This window comes from Hemitrygon akajei, unplaced genomic scaffold (assembly GCF_048418815.1).
Source record: "Hemitrygon akajei unplaced genomic scaffold, sHemAka1.3 Scf000180, whole genome shotgun sequence".
Classification (NCBI taxonomy): domain Eukaryota; kingdom Metazoa; phylum Chordata; class Chondrichthyes; order Myliobatiformes; family Dasyatidae; genus Hemitrygon; species Hemitrygon akajei.
In genome coordinates this window covers 229,450-245,252 of record NW_027332066.1, presented here as the reverse complement: position 1 = coordinate 245,252, position 15,803 = coordinate 229,450, and the positions used below count along the sequence as shown (strand labels likewise).

General features: G+C 46.6%; 1 protein-coding gene across 1 annotated transcript in view; it reads right to left on the bottom strand.

The window, feature by feature from the left end:
- The window catches only part of LOC140724258 (NACHT, LRR and PYD domains-containing protein 3-like), a 297,596-nt gene that overhangs the window by 261,543 nt on the left and 20,250 nt on the right, over positions 1–15,803 (bottom strand). The window contains exon 7 of the mRNA XM_073038729.1: positions 13,714–15,451. Within this exon, the coding sequence (XP_072894830.1) occupies positions 13,714–15,451 (1,738 nt within the window). The remainder of the gene's footprint in view (positions 1–13,713; positions 15,452–15,803) is intronic.

Sequence of the window (15,803 nt, the reverse complement as noted above, 5' to 3'; positions counted from 1 at the left end):
GGGGAATGGAGATCCAACAGCAGGAAGGAATGGGGAAGAGAGATCCCACAGGAAGAAAGGGGGATGAGGAAGAGGGATCCAACAGCAGGATTTTGATGGGGAGGAGAGAGCCCACAGCAGGAAGGGGAATGGGGATGGGACATCCCACAGGAGGATTGAGAATGGTGAAGAGAGATCATACAGGAGGAAGGGGGATGTGGAAGGGAGAGCCCACAGGAAGATTTCGGATGGACGAGCAATCCCAAAGAAGGAAGGTCATTGCAGAAGAGATATCCCACTGGAGGGAGGGGGATGGGGAAGAGAGACCCCACAGGAAGTTGGGGGGGGAGGGAATAGAGGCCGCACTGGAGAAAGGGGGATGGAGAAGAAATCCCACCAGAGGAAGGGAGATGGGGAAGAGAGATCCAACAGGAGGCAGGGGGATGGGGATGAGAGATCCCACAGGAGGAAGGGGGATGGGGATGAGAGATCCCACAGGAGGAAGGGGGATGGGGAAGAGAGATCCCACAGGAGGAAGGGGGACGGGGAAGAGGGATCCCACAGGAGGAAGGGAGATGGGGAAGTGAGATCCAACAGGAGGAAGGGGGATGGGGAAGAGAGATCCCACAGGAGGAAGGGGGATGGGGAAGCGAGATCATACAGGAGGAAGGGAGATGGGGAAAAGAAATCCAACAGGAGCAAGTGGGATGGGGAAGCGAGATCATACAGGAGGTTGGGGGATGAGTAGGGGAGATCCCATAGGAGGAAGAGGGATGGGGAAAATAAATGTCACGGGAGGAAGTGGGATGGGGAAGAGTGATCCCACCCGATGTAAAGGATTGGGAAGAGAGATCCCTTGGGAGGAAGGGGTTTGGGGAAGAGAGATCCCACAAGAGGATGGGTAATGGGGAAGAGAGATGCTACAGGAGGAAGGTAAATGGGGAAGAGAGATCTCACAGGTGGATTGCTACCCGTGCCACGTGCTAATGAGGCTAGAAATAGGAAGATAATGCAGCTAAATACGTGGCTGAGGAGATGGACCATAAGGGTGGGGTTCATGTTTCAGGACAATTGGAATTTCTTCCACGGGAGGTGGGACCAGTTCGAATTGGACAGTTTGCATCTGAACTGGAGGGGGACTAACATCCTTGCCGGTAGGTTAGCAAGTTCTGCTCCGGGGGTTTTAAACTAGATTGCAGGGGGAGGGGAACCAGAGTGTTAGAGCAGATAGTGAGGTGGAGTTGGATAAGGGTCATGCGAGGACTGCTTGTATAGACAGATATCAAAGGTTTGTACGTGATAGAAATGTTCTCAGGTGCATCTATTTCCATACGAGGAGTATTATAGGTAAGGCAGATGAGTTTAGGGTGTGGATTGGCAGAATGATATCAACATTATTGCTATTAGTAAGACTTGGTTTGCAGGAGGGCAGGACTGGCAGCTTCATGTTTTGAGGTTCCGTTGTTTCAGATTTGATAGGGGGGAGGGATGAAAGGGGGAGAAGTGGCAATACCAGTCAGGGAGAATCTCACAGCTGTGCGTAGACGGGACAGCCCGGAGGGTTCGTCTATAGAGGCCGTATGGGTGGAGCTGAGGAACGGGAAAGGTGTGACCACATAATAGGGTTGTATTATAGACCGCCCAATAGGCAGAGAGAATCGGAGGAGCAAATCTGTAGAGAGGTAGCAGACCAATGTAAGAAAAAGAAAGTTGTAATCGTAGGGGATTTTAACTTTCCACATATTGACTGGGTCTCCCACTCTGAGAAAGGGATAGATGGCGTGGAGTTTGTCAAATGTGTTCAGGAAAGTTTTCTAAATCAATATATTGAGGTACCAACGAGAGAGGGTGCAGTACCTGATCTCCTATTAGGGAACCAGACAGGTCAGCTGACAGAAGTATGTGTAAGCAAACATTTTGGGTCCAGTGACCATAATGTCATTAGTTTCAAGATAATTATGGATAAGGATAGGACTGGTCCACCAGTTAAGGTTCTGAATTGGAGAAGGGCCAATTTTGTGGAAACGAGAGAGGATCTGGGAAGAGTGGATTGGGATAAGTTGTTTTCTGGCAAGGATGTGTTCAGTAAGTGGAACGCCTTCAAGGGCGAAATTTTGAGAGTGCAGAGTTTGCATGTTCCTGCCAGGATTAAAGGCAAAGTTATCAAGCATAGTGTTTACGTAAGTGTTTAGCAGGTATAGGCAACAAGGAACAAATGAGGTACTTGAAGAGTATAGAAAATGTAAGGGAATACTAAAGAAGGAAATCAGGAAGGCAAAAAGAAGACATGAAGTTGCTTTGGCAGATAATGTGATGGTAAACCCAAAGGGTTTCTACAAGTATATTAAGAGTAAAAGGATAGTAAAGGACAAAATTGGTCCCCTAGATGATCAGAGTGGTCGTCTATGTGTGTAGCCTCAAGAGATGGGGGAGATCTTAAACAGTTTTTTGCGTCAGTGTTTACTCAGGAAACTGGCATAGCGGATATGGAATTAAGGCAAACAAACAGTAGTGTCATGGAACATATAGATAGATAGATAGATAGATACTTTATTCATCCCCATGGGGAAATACAACCTTTTTTTCCAATGTCCCATACACTTGTTGTAGCAAAACTAATTACATACAATACTTAACTCAGTAAAAATATGATATGCATCTAAATCACTATCTCAAAAAGCATTAATAATAGCTTTTAAAAAGTTCTTAAGTCCTGGCGGTTGAATTGTAAAGCCTAATGGCATTGGGGAGTATAGACCTCTTCATCCTGTCTGAGGAGCACTTCATCGATAGTAACCTGTCGCTGAAACTGCTTCTCTGTCTCTGGATGGTACTATGTAGAGGATGTTCAGAGTTTTCCATAATTGACCGTAGCCTACTCAGCGCCCTTCGCTCAGCTACCGATATTAAACTCTCCAGTACTTTGCCCATGACAGAGCCCGCCTTCCTTACCAGCTTATTAAGACGTGAGGCGTCCCTCTTCTTAATGCTTCCTCCCCAACACGCCACCACAAAGAAGAGGGCGCTCTCCACAACTGACCTATAGAACATCTTCAGCATCTCACTACAGACATTGAATGACGCCAACCTTCTAAGGAAGTACAGTCGACTCTGTGCTTAATAGACATTAAGGAGGAGGAGCTGCTTGCTGCCTTACAGTAAATACAGGTAGATAAATCCCCCGGAACTGACATGATATTTCCTCGGACCTTGAGAGAGACTAGTGTAGAAATTGCAGGGGCCCTGGCAGAAATATTTAAAATGTCCTCAGCCATGGGTGCGGTGCCGGAGGATTGGAGGGTAGCTCATGTTGTTCCATTGTTTGAAAAAGGCTCCAAAAGTACACCAGGTAATTACAGGTCAGTAAGCCTGACATCAGTAGTAGGTAAATTATCAGAAGTTGTTCTGAGAAATCGGATATACAAGGATTTGGACAGTCAAGGGCTGATAAAAGCTAGTCAACATGGCTTTGTGTGTGGTAGATCATGTTTAATGAATCTTGTAGTGTTTTTCGAGGAGGTTACCAAGAATGCATATGAAGGAAAGGCTGTGGATGTTGTCTGCATGAACTTTAGTAAGGCCTTTGACAAGGTCCCACGTAATAAGTTAGTTCAAAAGGTTCAGACACAAGGTATCCATGGAGAGGTTGTAAACTGGATTCAAAATTGGCTGAGTCGGAGAAGACAGAGAGTGATAGTGGATGATTGCTTCTCAGACTGGATGCCTGTGACTAGTTGTGGGCCTCAAGGGTCTGTGCTAGGACCATTGTTGTTTGTTGTCTATATCAATGATCTAGATGATAATGTGATAAATTGGATCAGCAGGTTTGCTGATGACACTAAGATGGAGGCGTTGTGGACAGCGAGGGAGGATTTCAAAGCTTGCAGAGGGATCTGGACCAATTGGAAAAATGGGCCAGAAAATGGCAGATGGAATTTATAACATATAACTTATAACCATTTAACAATTACAGCATGGAAACAGGCCATCTCGGCCCTTCTAGTCCATGCCGAACGCTTACTCTCACCTAGTCCCACCGATCTGCTCTCAGCCCAAAAGCCTCCATTCCTTTCCTGTCCATATACCTATCCAATTTTTTTTAAATGACAAAATCGAAAATGCCTCTACCACTTCTACTGGAAGTTCAGTCCACACAGCTACCACTCTCTGAGTAAAGAAGTTCCCCCTCGTGTTACCCCTAAACTTTTGCCCCTTCACTCTCAACTCATTCCCTCTTGTTCTAACCTCCCTTACTCTCAATTGAAAAAGACTATCTACGTCAACTCTATCTATCCCCCTCATAATTTTAAATAGCTCTATCAAGTCCCCCCTCAACCTTATACGCTCCAAAGAATAAAGAACTAACTTGTTCAATTTTTCCTTGTAACTTAGGTGCTGAAACGCAAGTAACATTCTAGTAAATCTCCTCTGTACTCTCTCTATATTGTTGACATTGTTCCTATAATTCGGTGACCAGAACTGTACACAATACTCCACAATTACATCCCAACTCCTATACTCAATGCTCTGATTTATAAAGGCCAGCATACCAAAAGCTTTCTTCACCACCCTATCCACATGAGATTCCACCTTCAGGGAACTATGCACCATTATTCCAAGATCACTCTGTTCTACTGCATTCCTTAATGCCCTACTGTTTACCATGTATGTCCTATTTAGATTATTCCTACCAAAATGTAGCACCTCACACTTATCAGTATTAAACTCAATCTGCCATCTTTCAGCCCACTCTTCTAACTGGCCTAAATCTTTGAACAACAAGTTTTGAAAACCTTCATTATCCACAACGCCACCTATCTTAGTATCACCTGCATACTTACTAATCCAATTTACCACCCCATCATCCAGATCATTAATGTATATGACAAACAACATTGGACCGAGTACAGATCCCTGAGGCACACCACTAGTCACCACTTTAATGCAGACAAGTGTGAGGTGTTGCATTTTGGAAGGACAAATCAAGGTAGGACATACTCAGTAAATGGTAGGGCACTGAGGAGTGTGGAGGAACAAAGGGATCAGGGGGATTAGATACATAAGTCCCTGAAAGTGGCGTCACAGGGAGACAGGGTTGTAAAGAAGGCTTTTGGCATCCTGGCATTCATAAATCAAAGTATTGAGTATAGGAGTTGGATGTTATGTTGAGTTTGTATAGGACATTGGTGAGGCCAAGTTTTAAATATTGTGTGCAGTTCTGGTCACCTAACTGTCGGAAAGATATCAGTAAGATTGAAAGAGTGCAGAGAAGATTTACTGGGATGTTGCCCGGTCTTCAGGAGTTGAGTTACAAGGAAAGATTGAACAGGTTAGGACTTTATTCCTTGGAGCACAGATGAATGAGGGGAGATATAATAGAAGTTTACAAAACTCTGAGGGGTATAGACAGGGTAGGTGCAAATGGGCTCTTTCCACATAGATTAGGAGGGAAAAATTACAAGAGGACTTGGCTTCAGGGTGAAAGGGGAAAGGTTTAGGGGGAAATTCTTCACTGAGAGAGTGGTGCGAGTGTGGAATGAGCTGCCATCTGATGTGGAAAATGTGGACTCACTCTTAAGCTTTAAGAATAAATTGGATAGATACATGGATGGGAGAGGACTGGAGGGTTATGGACTGGGTGCAGGTCAATGGGACAAGCGGAATAAAGTTTTGGCACAGAGCAGAATGGCTTGTTTTCTGTACGCTGGTGTTTTATGATTTTATGATTCTATCAAGAGGTGTGGGGTGGAGAATTCACTCAGGCGGAATGGCGAATGGGTAGAGACCTCCCACAGGCGGAAGGGAGATGGGGAAGGGATATCCCACAGGAGGAAAGGGGAAGGGGAAGGGATATCCCACAGGAGGAATGGGGATGTGGAAGAGCGATCCCACAGCAGGATGAGGGATGGGGAAGAGAGATCCCACAGGAGGAAGAGGGTTTGGGAAGACAGATCTCACAGGATGAAGAGGGATGGGGAAGGGATATCTCACAGGAGGATGTGGGAAGGGGAAGAGAGATCCCACAGGTGGAAAGGGGAAGGGGAAAAGCAATCCCACCGGAGAAAGGGGAAGGGGAAAAGCAATCCCACCGGAGAAAGGGGGATGGGGAAGAGAGATCCCACAGGAGGAAGAGGGTTTGGGAAGACAGATCTCACAGGATGAAGGGGGATGGGGAAGAGAAATTCCACAGGAGGATGGAGCATACCGAAGAGAGATCCGACAGGAAGTGGCGGATATTCGAACCGAGGCCCTACAGGAGTAAGGGGATGGGGAAAAGAGTTCCCACAGGAGGAAGGGGGATGAGGAAGTGAGATCCCACAGGAGGAAGGGGGATGGGAATAGAGATCCCACAGGAGGAAGGGAGATAAGAAAGACAGATGCCACAGGAAGAGAGGAATGAGAACAGAGGCCCAAATGAAGGAAGGGGGATGGTGAAGAGAGAGCCCACAGGAGGTGGTCGGATGGACAAGCGAACCAAAAGCTGGAATGGGGATGTAGAAGGGAGATCTCACAAGATGAGTGAGGGATGGGAACAGAGGACCCACAGGAGGATGGGGGATGTGGAAGAGAGATCCCACAGGAGGAACAGGGATGGGTAGAGAGAGCCCACGGGAGGAAGGGGTATGGAGAAGAGAGGCGCCACACGAGAAAGTGTGATGGTGAATAGAGATCCCACAGGAGGAAGGTGGATGCTGAGGAGAGATCCAACAGTTGAACGGAAGGGGGAGTGGGAACAGAGAGGCCAGAGGATGAAAGGGGGATGGAAAAGTGAGATCTCACAGGTGGATTGCTACCCATGCCACGTGCTAGTGAGGCTAGAAATAGGAAGATAATGCAGCTAAATACGTGGCTGAGGAGATGGTGCATGAGGGAGGGGTTCATGTTTCTGGACAATTGGGCTTTCTTCCAGGGGAGTTGGGACCTGTTCGAGTTGGACAGTTTGCACCTGAACTGGAGGGGGACTAACATCCTTGCCGGTAGGTTAGCAAGTTCTGCTCCTGGGGTTTTAAACTAGATTGCGGGGGAGGGGAGCCAGAGTGGTAGAGCAGATAGTGAGGTGGAGGAGGATAAGGGTCATGCGAGGACTGCTTGTTTAGACAGATATCAAAGGTTTGTACATGATAGAAATGTTCTCAGGTGCATCTATTTCCATACGAGGAGTATTGTAGGTAAGGCAGATGAGTTTAGGGTGTGGATTGGCATGATAATGATATCGACATTATTGCTATTAGTAAGACTTGGTTTGCAAGAGGGGCAGGACTGGCAGCTTCATGTTCTGGGTTTCCATTGTGTCAGACGTGATAGAGGGAAGGGATGAAAGGGGGAAAAGTGGCATTACTAGTCAGGGAGAATATCACAGCTGTGCGTAGACGGGACAGCCCGGAGGGCTCGTCTACAGAGGCCGTATGGGTGGAGCTGAGGAACGGGAAAGGTGTGACCACACGAATAGGGTTGTATTATAGACCGCCCAATAGTCACAGAGAGTCGGAGGAGCAAATCTGTAGAGAGTTAGCAGACCAATGTAAGAAACAGAAAGTTGTAATAGTAGGGGATTTTAACTTTCCACATATTGACGGGGACGCCAATTCTGAGAAAGGGTTAGATGGTGTGGAGTTTGTCAAATGTGTTCAGGAAAGTTTTCTAAATCAATATATTGAGGTACCAACGAGAGAGGGTGCAGTACCTGATCTCCTATTAGGGAACCAGACAGGTCAGGTGACAGAAGTATGTGTAGGTGAACATTTTGGGTCCAGTGACCATAATGTCATTAGTTTCAAGATAATTATGGATAAGGATAGGACTAGTCCACCAGTTAAGGTTTTGAATTGGAGAAGGGCGAATTTTGTGGAAATGAGAGAGTATCTAGGAAGAGTGGATTGGGATAAGTTGTTTTCTGGCAAGGATGTGTTCAGTAAGTGGAACGCCATCAAGGGTGAAATTTTGAGAGTGCACAGTTTGCATGTTCCTGCCAGGATTAAAGGCAAAGTTAACAGGCATAGGGAACCTTGGTTTTCAATGGATATTGGCGATCTGGTTAAGTAGGTGTTTAGGAGGTATAGGCAACAAGGAACAAATGAGGTACTTGAAGAGTATAGAAATTGTAAGCGAATACTAAAGAAGGAAATCAGGAAGGCAAAAAGAAGACATGAGGTTGCTTTGGCAGATAATGTGAAGGTAAACCCAAAGGGTTTCTACAAGTATATTAAGAGTAAAAGGATAGTAAAGGACAAAATTGGTCCCCTAGAAGATTAGACTGGTCGTCTATGTGTGGAGCCTCATGAGATGGGGCGATCTTAAACAGTTTTTTTGCACCAGTATTTACTCAGGAAACTGGCATAGCGTTTATGTAATTACATAAATTATGTAATTTATGTAAAACAAGCAGTAGTATCAGGGAACATATAGAGATTAAAGAGGAGAAGCTGCTTGCTGCCTTACAGCAAATAAAGGTAGATAAATTCCCCCGGGCCTGACATGATATTTCCTTGGACCTTGAGAGAGGCTAATGTAGAAATTGCAGGGGCCCTGGCAGAAAATATTTAAAATGCCGGAGGATTGGAGGGTAGCTCATGTTGTTCCGTTGTTTGAAAAAGGTTCCAAAACTACACCAGGTAATTACAGGCCAGTAAGCCTGACATCAGTAGTAGGTAAATTATCGGAAGGTGTTCTGAGAGATCAGATATAGAAGGATTTGGAGAGCCAAGGGCTGATTAAAGATAGTCAGCATGGCTTTGTTCATGGTAGATCGTGTTTAATGAATCCTGTAGTGTTTTTCGAGGAGGTTACCAAGAATGCATATGAAGGAAAGGCTGTGGATGTTGTCTACATTGACTTTTGTAAGGCCTTTGACAAGGTCCCACATAAGAGGTTAGTTCTAGGTTCAGACACTAGGTATCCATGGAGAGGTTGTAAACTGGATTCGAATTGGCTGTGTTAGAGAAAACAGAGAGTGGTAGTGGATGATTGCTTCTCAGACAGGAGGCCTGTGACCAGTGGTGTGTCTCAGGGATCTGTGCTGGGACCATTGTTGTTTGTTGTCTATATCAATGATCTAGATGATAATGTGATAAATTGGATCAGCAGGTTTGTGGCTGACGCTAAGATGGAGGCGTTGTGGATAGCGAGGAAAGCTTTCAAAGCTTGCAGAGGGATCTGGACCAACTGGAAGAATGGGCCAGAAAATGGCAGATGGGATTTAATGCTGACAAGTGTGAGGTGTTCCATTTTGGAATGACAAATCAAGGTAGGACATACACAATAAACGGTAGAGCACTGAAGAGGGCGGAGGAACAAAGGGATCTGGGAGTTCAGATACATAGGTCCCTGAAAGTGGCGTCACAGGTAAACAGGGTTGTAAAGAAGGCTTTTGGCATCCTGGCATTCATAAATCAAAGTACTGAGTATAGGAGTTGGGATGTTATGGTGAGATTGTATAAGACATTGGTGAGGCCAAATATGGAGTATTGTGTGCAGTTCTGGTCACTGAACTATGGGAAGGATATCAGTAAGGTTGAAAAAGTGCAGAGAAGATTTACTAGGATGTTGCTGGGTCTTCAGGAGTTGAGTTACAGGGAATGATTGAACAGGTTAGGACTTTATTCCTTGGAGCGCAGAAGAATGCGGGGAGATTTCAAAGAGGTTTACAAAACTCTGAGGGGTATAGAGAGGGTAAATGCGAATAGGCTCTTTCCACATACATTAGGAGAGATAAATTACAGGAGGACAGCTTCAGGGTGAAAGGGGAAAGGATTAGAGGGAACTTCTTCATTCAGAGATTGGTGAGAGTGTGGAATGAGCTGCATCTGATGTGGAAAATGCGGACTCACTCTTAAGCTTTAAGAATAAATTGAATAGATACATGGATGGGAGAGGACTGGAGGTTTATGGACTGGGTGCAGGTCAATGGGACTAGTGGAATAAGGTTTTGGTACAGACTAGAAGGACCGAATGGCTTGTTTTCTGTGCTGTCGTGTTCTATGATTTTATGATTCTATGGGGAGGAGAGTTCCCCCAGGCAAAAGGAGAATATGGATGGGGAAGAGAGTTCCCAAAGGAGGAAGGGGATGGGGAAGTGAGATCCCACAAGAGGAAGGGGGATGGGGAAGAGAGATCCCAAAGGAGGAAGGGGATGGGGAAGAGAGATCCCACTGGAGGAAGGGGGATGGGGAAGAGAGATCCCAAAGGAGGAAGGGGATGGTGAAGCGAGATCATACAGGAGGTTGGGGGATGAGTAGGAGAGATCCCATAGGAGGAAGGGGGATGGGGAAAATGCCACGGGAGGAAGTGGTATGGGGAAGAGTGATCCCACCCGATGTAGGGGATTGGGAAGAGAGATCCCACAGAGGGAAGGGGGATGGGGAAGAGAGATCCCACAGAAGGAAGGGGGATGGGGAAGAGAGATCCCACGAGGGGATAGGGGATGGGGAAGAGAGATCCCACAGAAGGATGGGGGATGGGGAAGAGAGATCCCACCGGATGTAGGGGATTGGGAAGAGAGATCCCACAGAAGGAAGGGGGATGGAGAAGAGAGATCCCACAATAGGATGGGGAATGAGGAAGAGAAATGTACAGGAGGAAGGGAAATGGGGAAGCAAGATCCCACAGGAAGTGGGATGGGAACAGAGCCCCCACAGGGGTCAGGTGGATGGGAGAGAGAGATCCCACAGTAGGAAATGGGATAGGGAAGAGAGATCCCACAGGAAGAAAGGGGTGGGGAGTTTAAATCCCACAGGAGGAAGGGGGATGCGGAAGAGAGATCCAACAGCAGGAAGTTGATGGGGAAGGGAGATCCCACAAATGGAAGTGGGATGGGAACAGAGACACCAGAGGGTGAAAGGGGATGCGGAAGAGAGATCCCACAGGAGCATGGGGGGTGGAGAAGAGAGATTCCACTGTAGTAATGGGGATGAGGAAGAGAGATTCATCAGGAGGAAGGTGTATAGGGAACAGAGAGCCCACAGGAGGAAGGCGTATGGAAATGAGAGATCCCATGGCAGGAAGGGGGATGGGGATGAGAGATCCCACAGCATTAAGGAATGGGGAAGGGAGATCCCACAGGAGGAACGGGGATGGTTAGAGAGAGCCCACGGGAGGAAGGGGTATGGAGAAGAGAGGCCCCACATGAGAAAGTGTGATGGTGAATAGAGATCCCACAGGAGGGAGGTGGATGCTGAGGAGAGATCCAACAGTTGGAAGGAAGGGGGAGTGGGAACAGAGAGCCCAGAGCATGAAAGGGGGATGGGTTAGCAAGATCTCACAGGTGGATTGCTACCCGTGCCACGTGCTAGTGAGGCTAGAAATAGGAAGATAATGCAGCTGAATACGTGGCTGAGGGGATGGTGCATGAGGGAGGGGTACATGTTTCTGGACAATTGGACTTTCTTCCAGGGGAGGTGGGACCAGTTCGAATTGGACAGTTTGCACCTGAACTGGAGGGGACTAACATCCTTGCCGGTAGGTTAGCAAGTTCTGTTCCGGGGGTTTTAAACTAGATTGCGGGGGAGGGGAACCAGAGTGGTAGAGCAGATAGTGAGGTGGAGGAGGATAAGGGTCATGCGAGGACTGCTTGTATAGACAGATATCAAAGGTTTGTACATGATAGAAATGTTCTCAGGTGCATCTATTTCCATACGAGGAGTATTGTAGGTAAGGCAGATGAGTTTAGGGCGTGGATTGGCACATGATGATATCGACATTATTGCTATTAGTAAGACTTGGTTTGCAGGAGGGGCAGGACTGGCAGCTTCATGTTCTGGGTTTCCATTGTGTCAGACGTGATAGAGGGGAGGGATGAAGGGGGGAGAAGTGGCATTACAAGTCAGGGAGATTATCAATGATCCAGATGATAATGTGATAAATTGGATCAGCAGGTTTGTGGATGACACTAAGGTAGAGGCGTTGTGGACAGCGAGGAAAGCTTTCAAAGCTTGCAGAGGGATCTGGACCAACTGGAAGTATGGGCCAGAAAATGGCAGATGGAATTTAATGCAGACAAGTGTGAGGTGTTCCATTTTGGAAGGACAAATCAAGGTAGGACATACACGATAAATGGTAGGGCACTGAAGAGTGCGGAGGAACAAAGGGATCTGGGGGTTTAAATACATAAGTCGCTGAAAGTGGCGTCACAGGTAAACAGGGTTGTAAAGAAGGCTTTTGGCATCCTGGCATTCATAAATCAAAGTATTGAGTAGAGGAGTTGGAATATTATGGTGAGGTTGTATAAGACATTGGTAAGGCCAAATTTGGAGTATTGTGTGCAGTTCTGGTCACTGAACTATAGGAAGGATATCAGTAAGGTTGAAAAAGTGCAGAGAAGATTTACTAGGATATTGCCGTGTCTTCAGGAGTTGAGTTACAGGGAAAGATTGAACAGATTATGACTTTATTCCTTGGAGCGCAGAAGAATGCCGGGAGATTTCAAAGAGGTTTACAAAACTCTGAGGGGTATAGAGAGGGTAAATGCGAATAGGCTCTTTCCACATACATTAGGAGAGATAAATTACAAGAGGACTTGGCTTCAGGGTGAAAGGGGAAAGGTTTAGGGGGAAATTCTTCACTGAGAGTGTGGTGAGAGTGAGGAACGAGCTGCCATCTGATGTGGAAAATGTGGACTCACTCTTAAGCTTTAAGAATAAATTGGATAGATACATGGATGGGAGAGGACTGGAGTGTTATGGACTGGGTGCAGGTCAATGGGACTAGCGGAATAAGGTTTTGGTACAGACTAGAAGAACCGAATGGCTTGTTTTCTGTGCGCTGGTGTTCTATTATTTTATGGTTCTATGGGGAGGAGAGTTCCCACAGACAAAAGGGGAATGGGGATGGGGAAGAGAGATCCCAAAGGAGGAAGGGGATGGGGAAGTGAGATCCCACAGGAGGAAGTGGGATGGGGAAGAGAGATCCCAAAGGAGGAAGGGGATGGGGAAGAGAGATCCCACAGTAGGAAGGGGGATGGGAAAGAGAGATCCCAAAGGAGGAAGAGGATGGGGAAGAGAGATCTCACAGGAAGGGGGGGGGGGGGTGGTGGTGTGGAAAAGACATCCCACAGGCGGATGAGGAAAGAGTAATAGAGAGCCCACAGGAGGAATGGGGATGGGGGCGAGATTCCAAAGAATGGAAGGGGGATTGGGATGAGAGGTCCCACAGGAGGATTCCAAGAGTAAACGATAATCCTACAAGACGAGAGGATGCAGAAATTTTATGTACGAGTGTGTTGGGTCTGAACAGAGACCCAGAGGAGATGCACCCTCGCTCTTTGCGTATCTGGAAGTGAGCAAAGTCACACACGGGGAATGGCAGTGGGAGGACAATCTGACAATGGTATTTCATTCCTTCTCACTGGGACAGTCTGCTGACGGTCTCTTGTCCCTCTCCGGGAAGGGGGTGTGAATCTCTGACCCACCTGCTGCAGTCAGAGTCAGTCTGGGTGTCAGTAACAGTGAGAAGGAACATTGTCAATGGACGTGTCACAGGCAGCGAGAAACACGGCCATTCCTGTGATTTACTACCATTAAACCAATGGCCGTTGTTCACTGATCTGATGAAGTCTCCAACATCCCTTCACAAGGATCCACAGAACCCTCCCGTCCTTGGGGAATTAATGACCGATCCCCTGTGCATTTGTCACAATTCTTCACAATCTGATTTACTACAAATTTACTGAAATTCCTTTACATTAAAACAACACAATGGAACATTTTCACAGTTTAGAGTGAGAGAGAAAAATCAAGTTACCTCAGCTCCTGGCACTTGTGCAGCCCGGGTCCCAGCCGCTGGATTCCTTCACACTGAATGTGGCAGTCCTCCAGGTCGAGGTGTTTTATTGTATCACAGAGTCCGATGACATGAGACAGGACCGCGCAGTCAATCGGGGTCAGTGTCATTCTACTGAATGAAAGGGTTTCCACAGATCCCAGTGTGGCCTGAGCCAGTCCACTATTCTGAGACTCAAACAGGTAGTGCAATGTGTTCAGGAGGCTCCTTTTACCAGCTTCACTCTCTGTGTTTCCACTCTGTTGTTTAACCTCCTCCTTCACCCAGTCAATCACCCGGCAGGTTGTTTCATGAGGGAATCGACCCAGAAATTCCTCGAGGCCCCGAGCTGTCATTGGGGAGGAGAGACCAGCAACAAAACGGAGAAATACCTCAAATCGCCCATCTGACGTGTTGTGAGCTTCAGTGAGGAATTTCAGTATATCCCCGGGATGTGGATTCAGGAATTGTGCGACTGCAGCTACAAACTCTTGGATGGTGAGGTGTGGGAATGTGTACACCACACTCTGGGCAGAATCCTCTCTCTCCAAAAGCTCCATCAGGAACCCGGACAGGAACTGGGACGGCTGCAGACTGTAGTTGATCAAATCTCCATCTGTAAACACAATCTTCTTATCATACACTCCTCTGAAGGCCATCTGACCAACCCTGAGTAACACATCACGGGGGCTCTCAATCTCACGGCCGTGGTTTTTCAGGATGTTGTAAGTATAGTAGGAGTACAGTTGAGTGATGGTCTTGGGAACTCGCTGTGGGTCCCTGACTCTTTGTGTGAAGAAGGGGCCCAGTGCCAGAGCGAGGATCCAGCAGTAGGAAGGGTTGTAGCTCATGGTGTACAGGATCTCGTTCTCCTTCACGTGTTTGAAAACAGCTTCCGCCACCGTCTGATCTTCAAAATGTCTGATGAAATATTCCTTCCGTTCATCACCAACAAATCCCAGGATTTCAGCCCAGACACTAATGTCTGCCTTTTCCAATAAATGTAATGCAGTGGGACGGGTGGTCACTAGCACTAAACACTCTGGAAGCAGCTTGCCCTGGATTAAACTGTACACAATGTCCGACACCTTGCACTTGAATTCAGGATCTGTGCATGTGTACTGAGGTTCTGTGTCTCCCCGACTGTCAGCAAAATCAATTTTGTCATTGAATTCGTCCAAACCGTCGAATATAAACAACAATCTCTCTGGGTTCTTCCAGACCTCTCTCAGGATATTCCCAAAGTAAGGATACTGATCCAGAATCAGTTCCTTCAGGTTTATTCTGCAGTTAATGGAGTTTAAATCCCGGAATTTGAAGCTGAAGACAAACTGGAACTGTTGGTATATTTTCCCCGTGGCCCAGTCATAAACAATCTTTTGTACCATTGTTGTTTTCCCAATCCCCGGGACCCCGGCCACTGCTGCTGAATTCCTAGATTTGGATTTACTCTGGGAAAAACTGCTCTGGAACAACTGATCAGTCTGGATTTTTTCCAGCTCTCTGCGGAGATGTTTTTCTCTCCACTCCTCGTGGTCTCTGCCTCTTGACAGCAGCTCATGTTCCACCAGTCTCCGATCTCGAAGTGTAGAAATGACCGTGAGCTCAGCGTATCGATCAACCAGCTGGAAAACCTTCACCTTCTCCCTCATCAGGATTGTGTTCACTCTCAGTTTTTCAGTTTGTGCCCGCAGAGTCTCCTTGTGTTTCTGTTGAACATCTTCCATGGGAACAGAGAACATGGTCACCAAGTTAAATTGCTCAACTGACAAAGAACTTTATAACTGCATTTCAACATTCAGTGTTTGAGATTACATGAATTAATTCAATGTTTCCATGGATACTAAGACAAAAAGTAAAGTTGTGTTCACAGACACCAGAATTGACAGCGATAAATGTCCCAGAAAATGTCCAATACTCATATCCTGTTATTAATTAATTCTGAAGAGAATTTTCCCGATATCCAATTGCAATCCTGACTGCACTTTCTTTAGGACAACATTTGACTATATTTGAAGCATTGTTTACATCATTAGCAGACGATGAACACAAAGGAACTCCAGAGACCAATA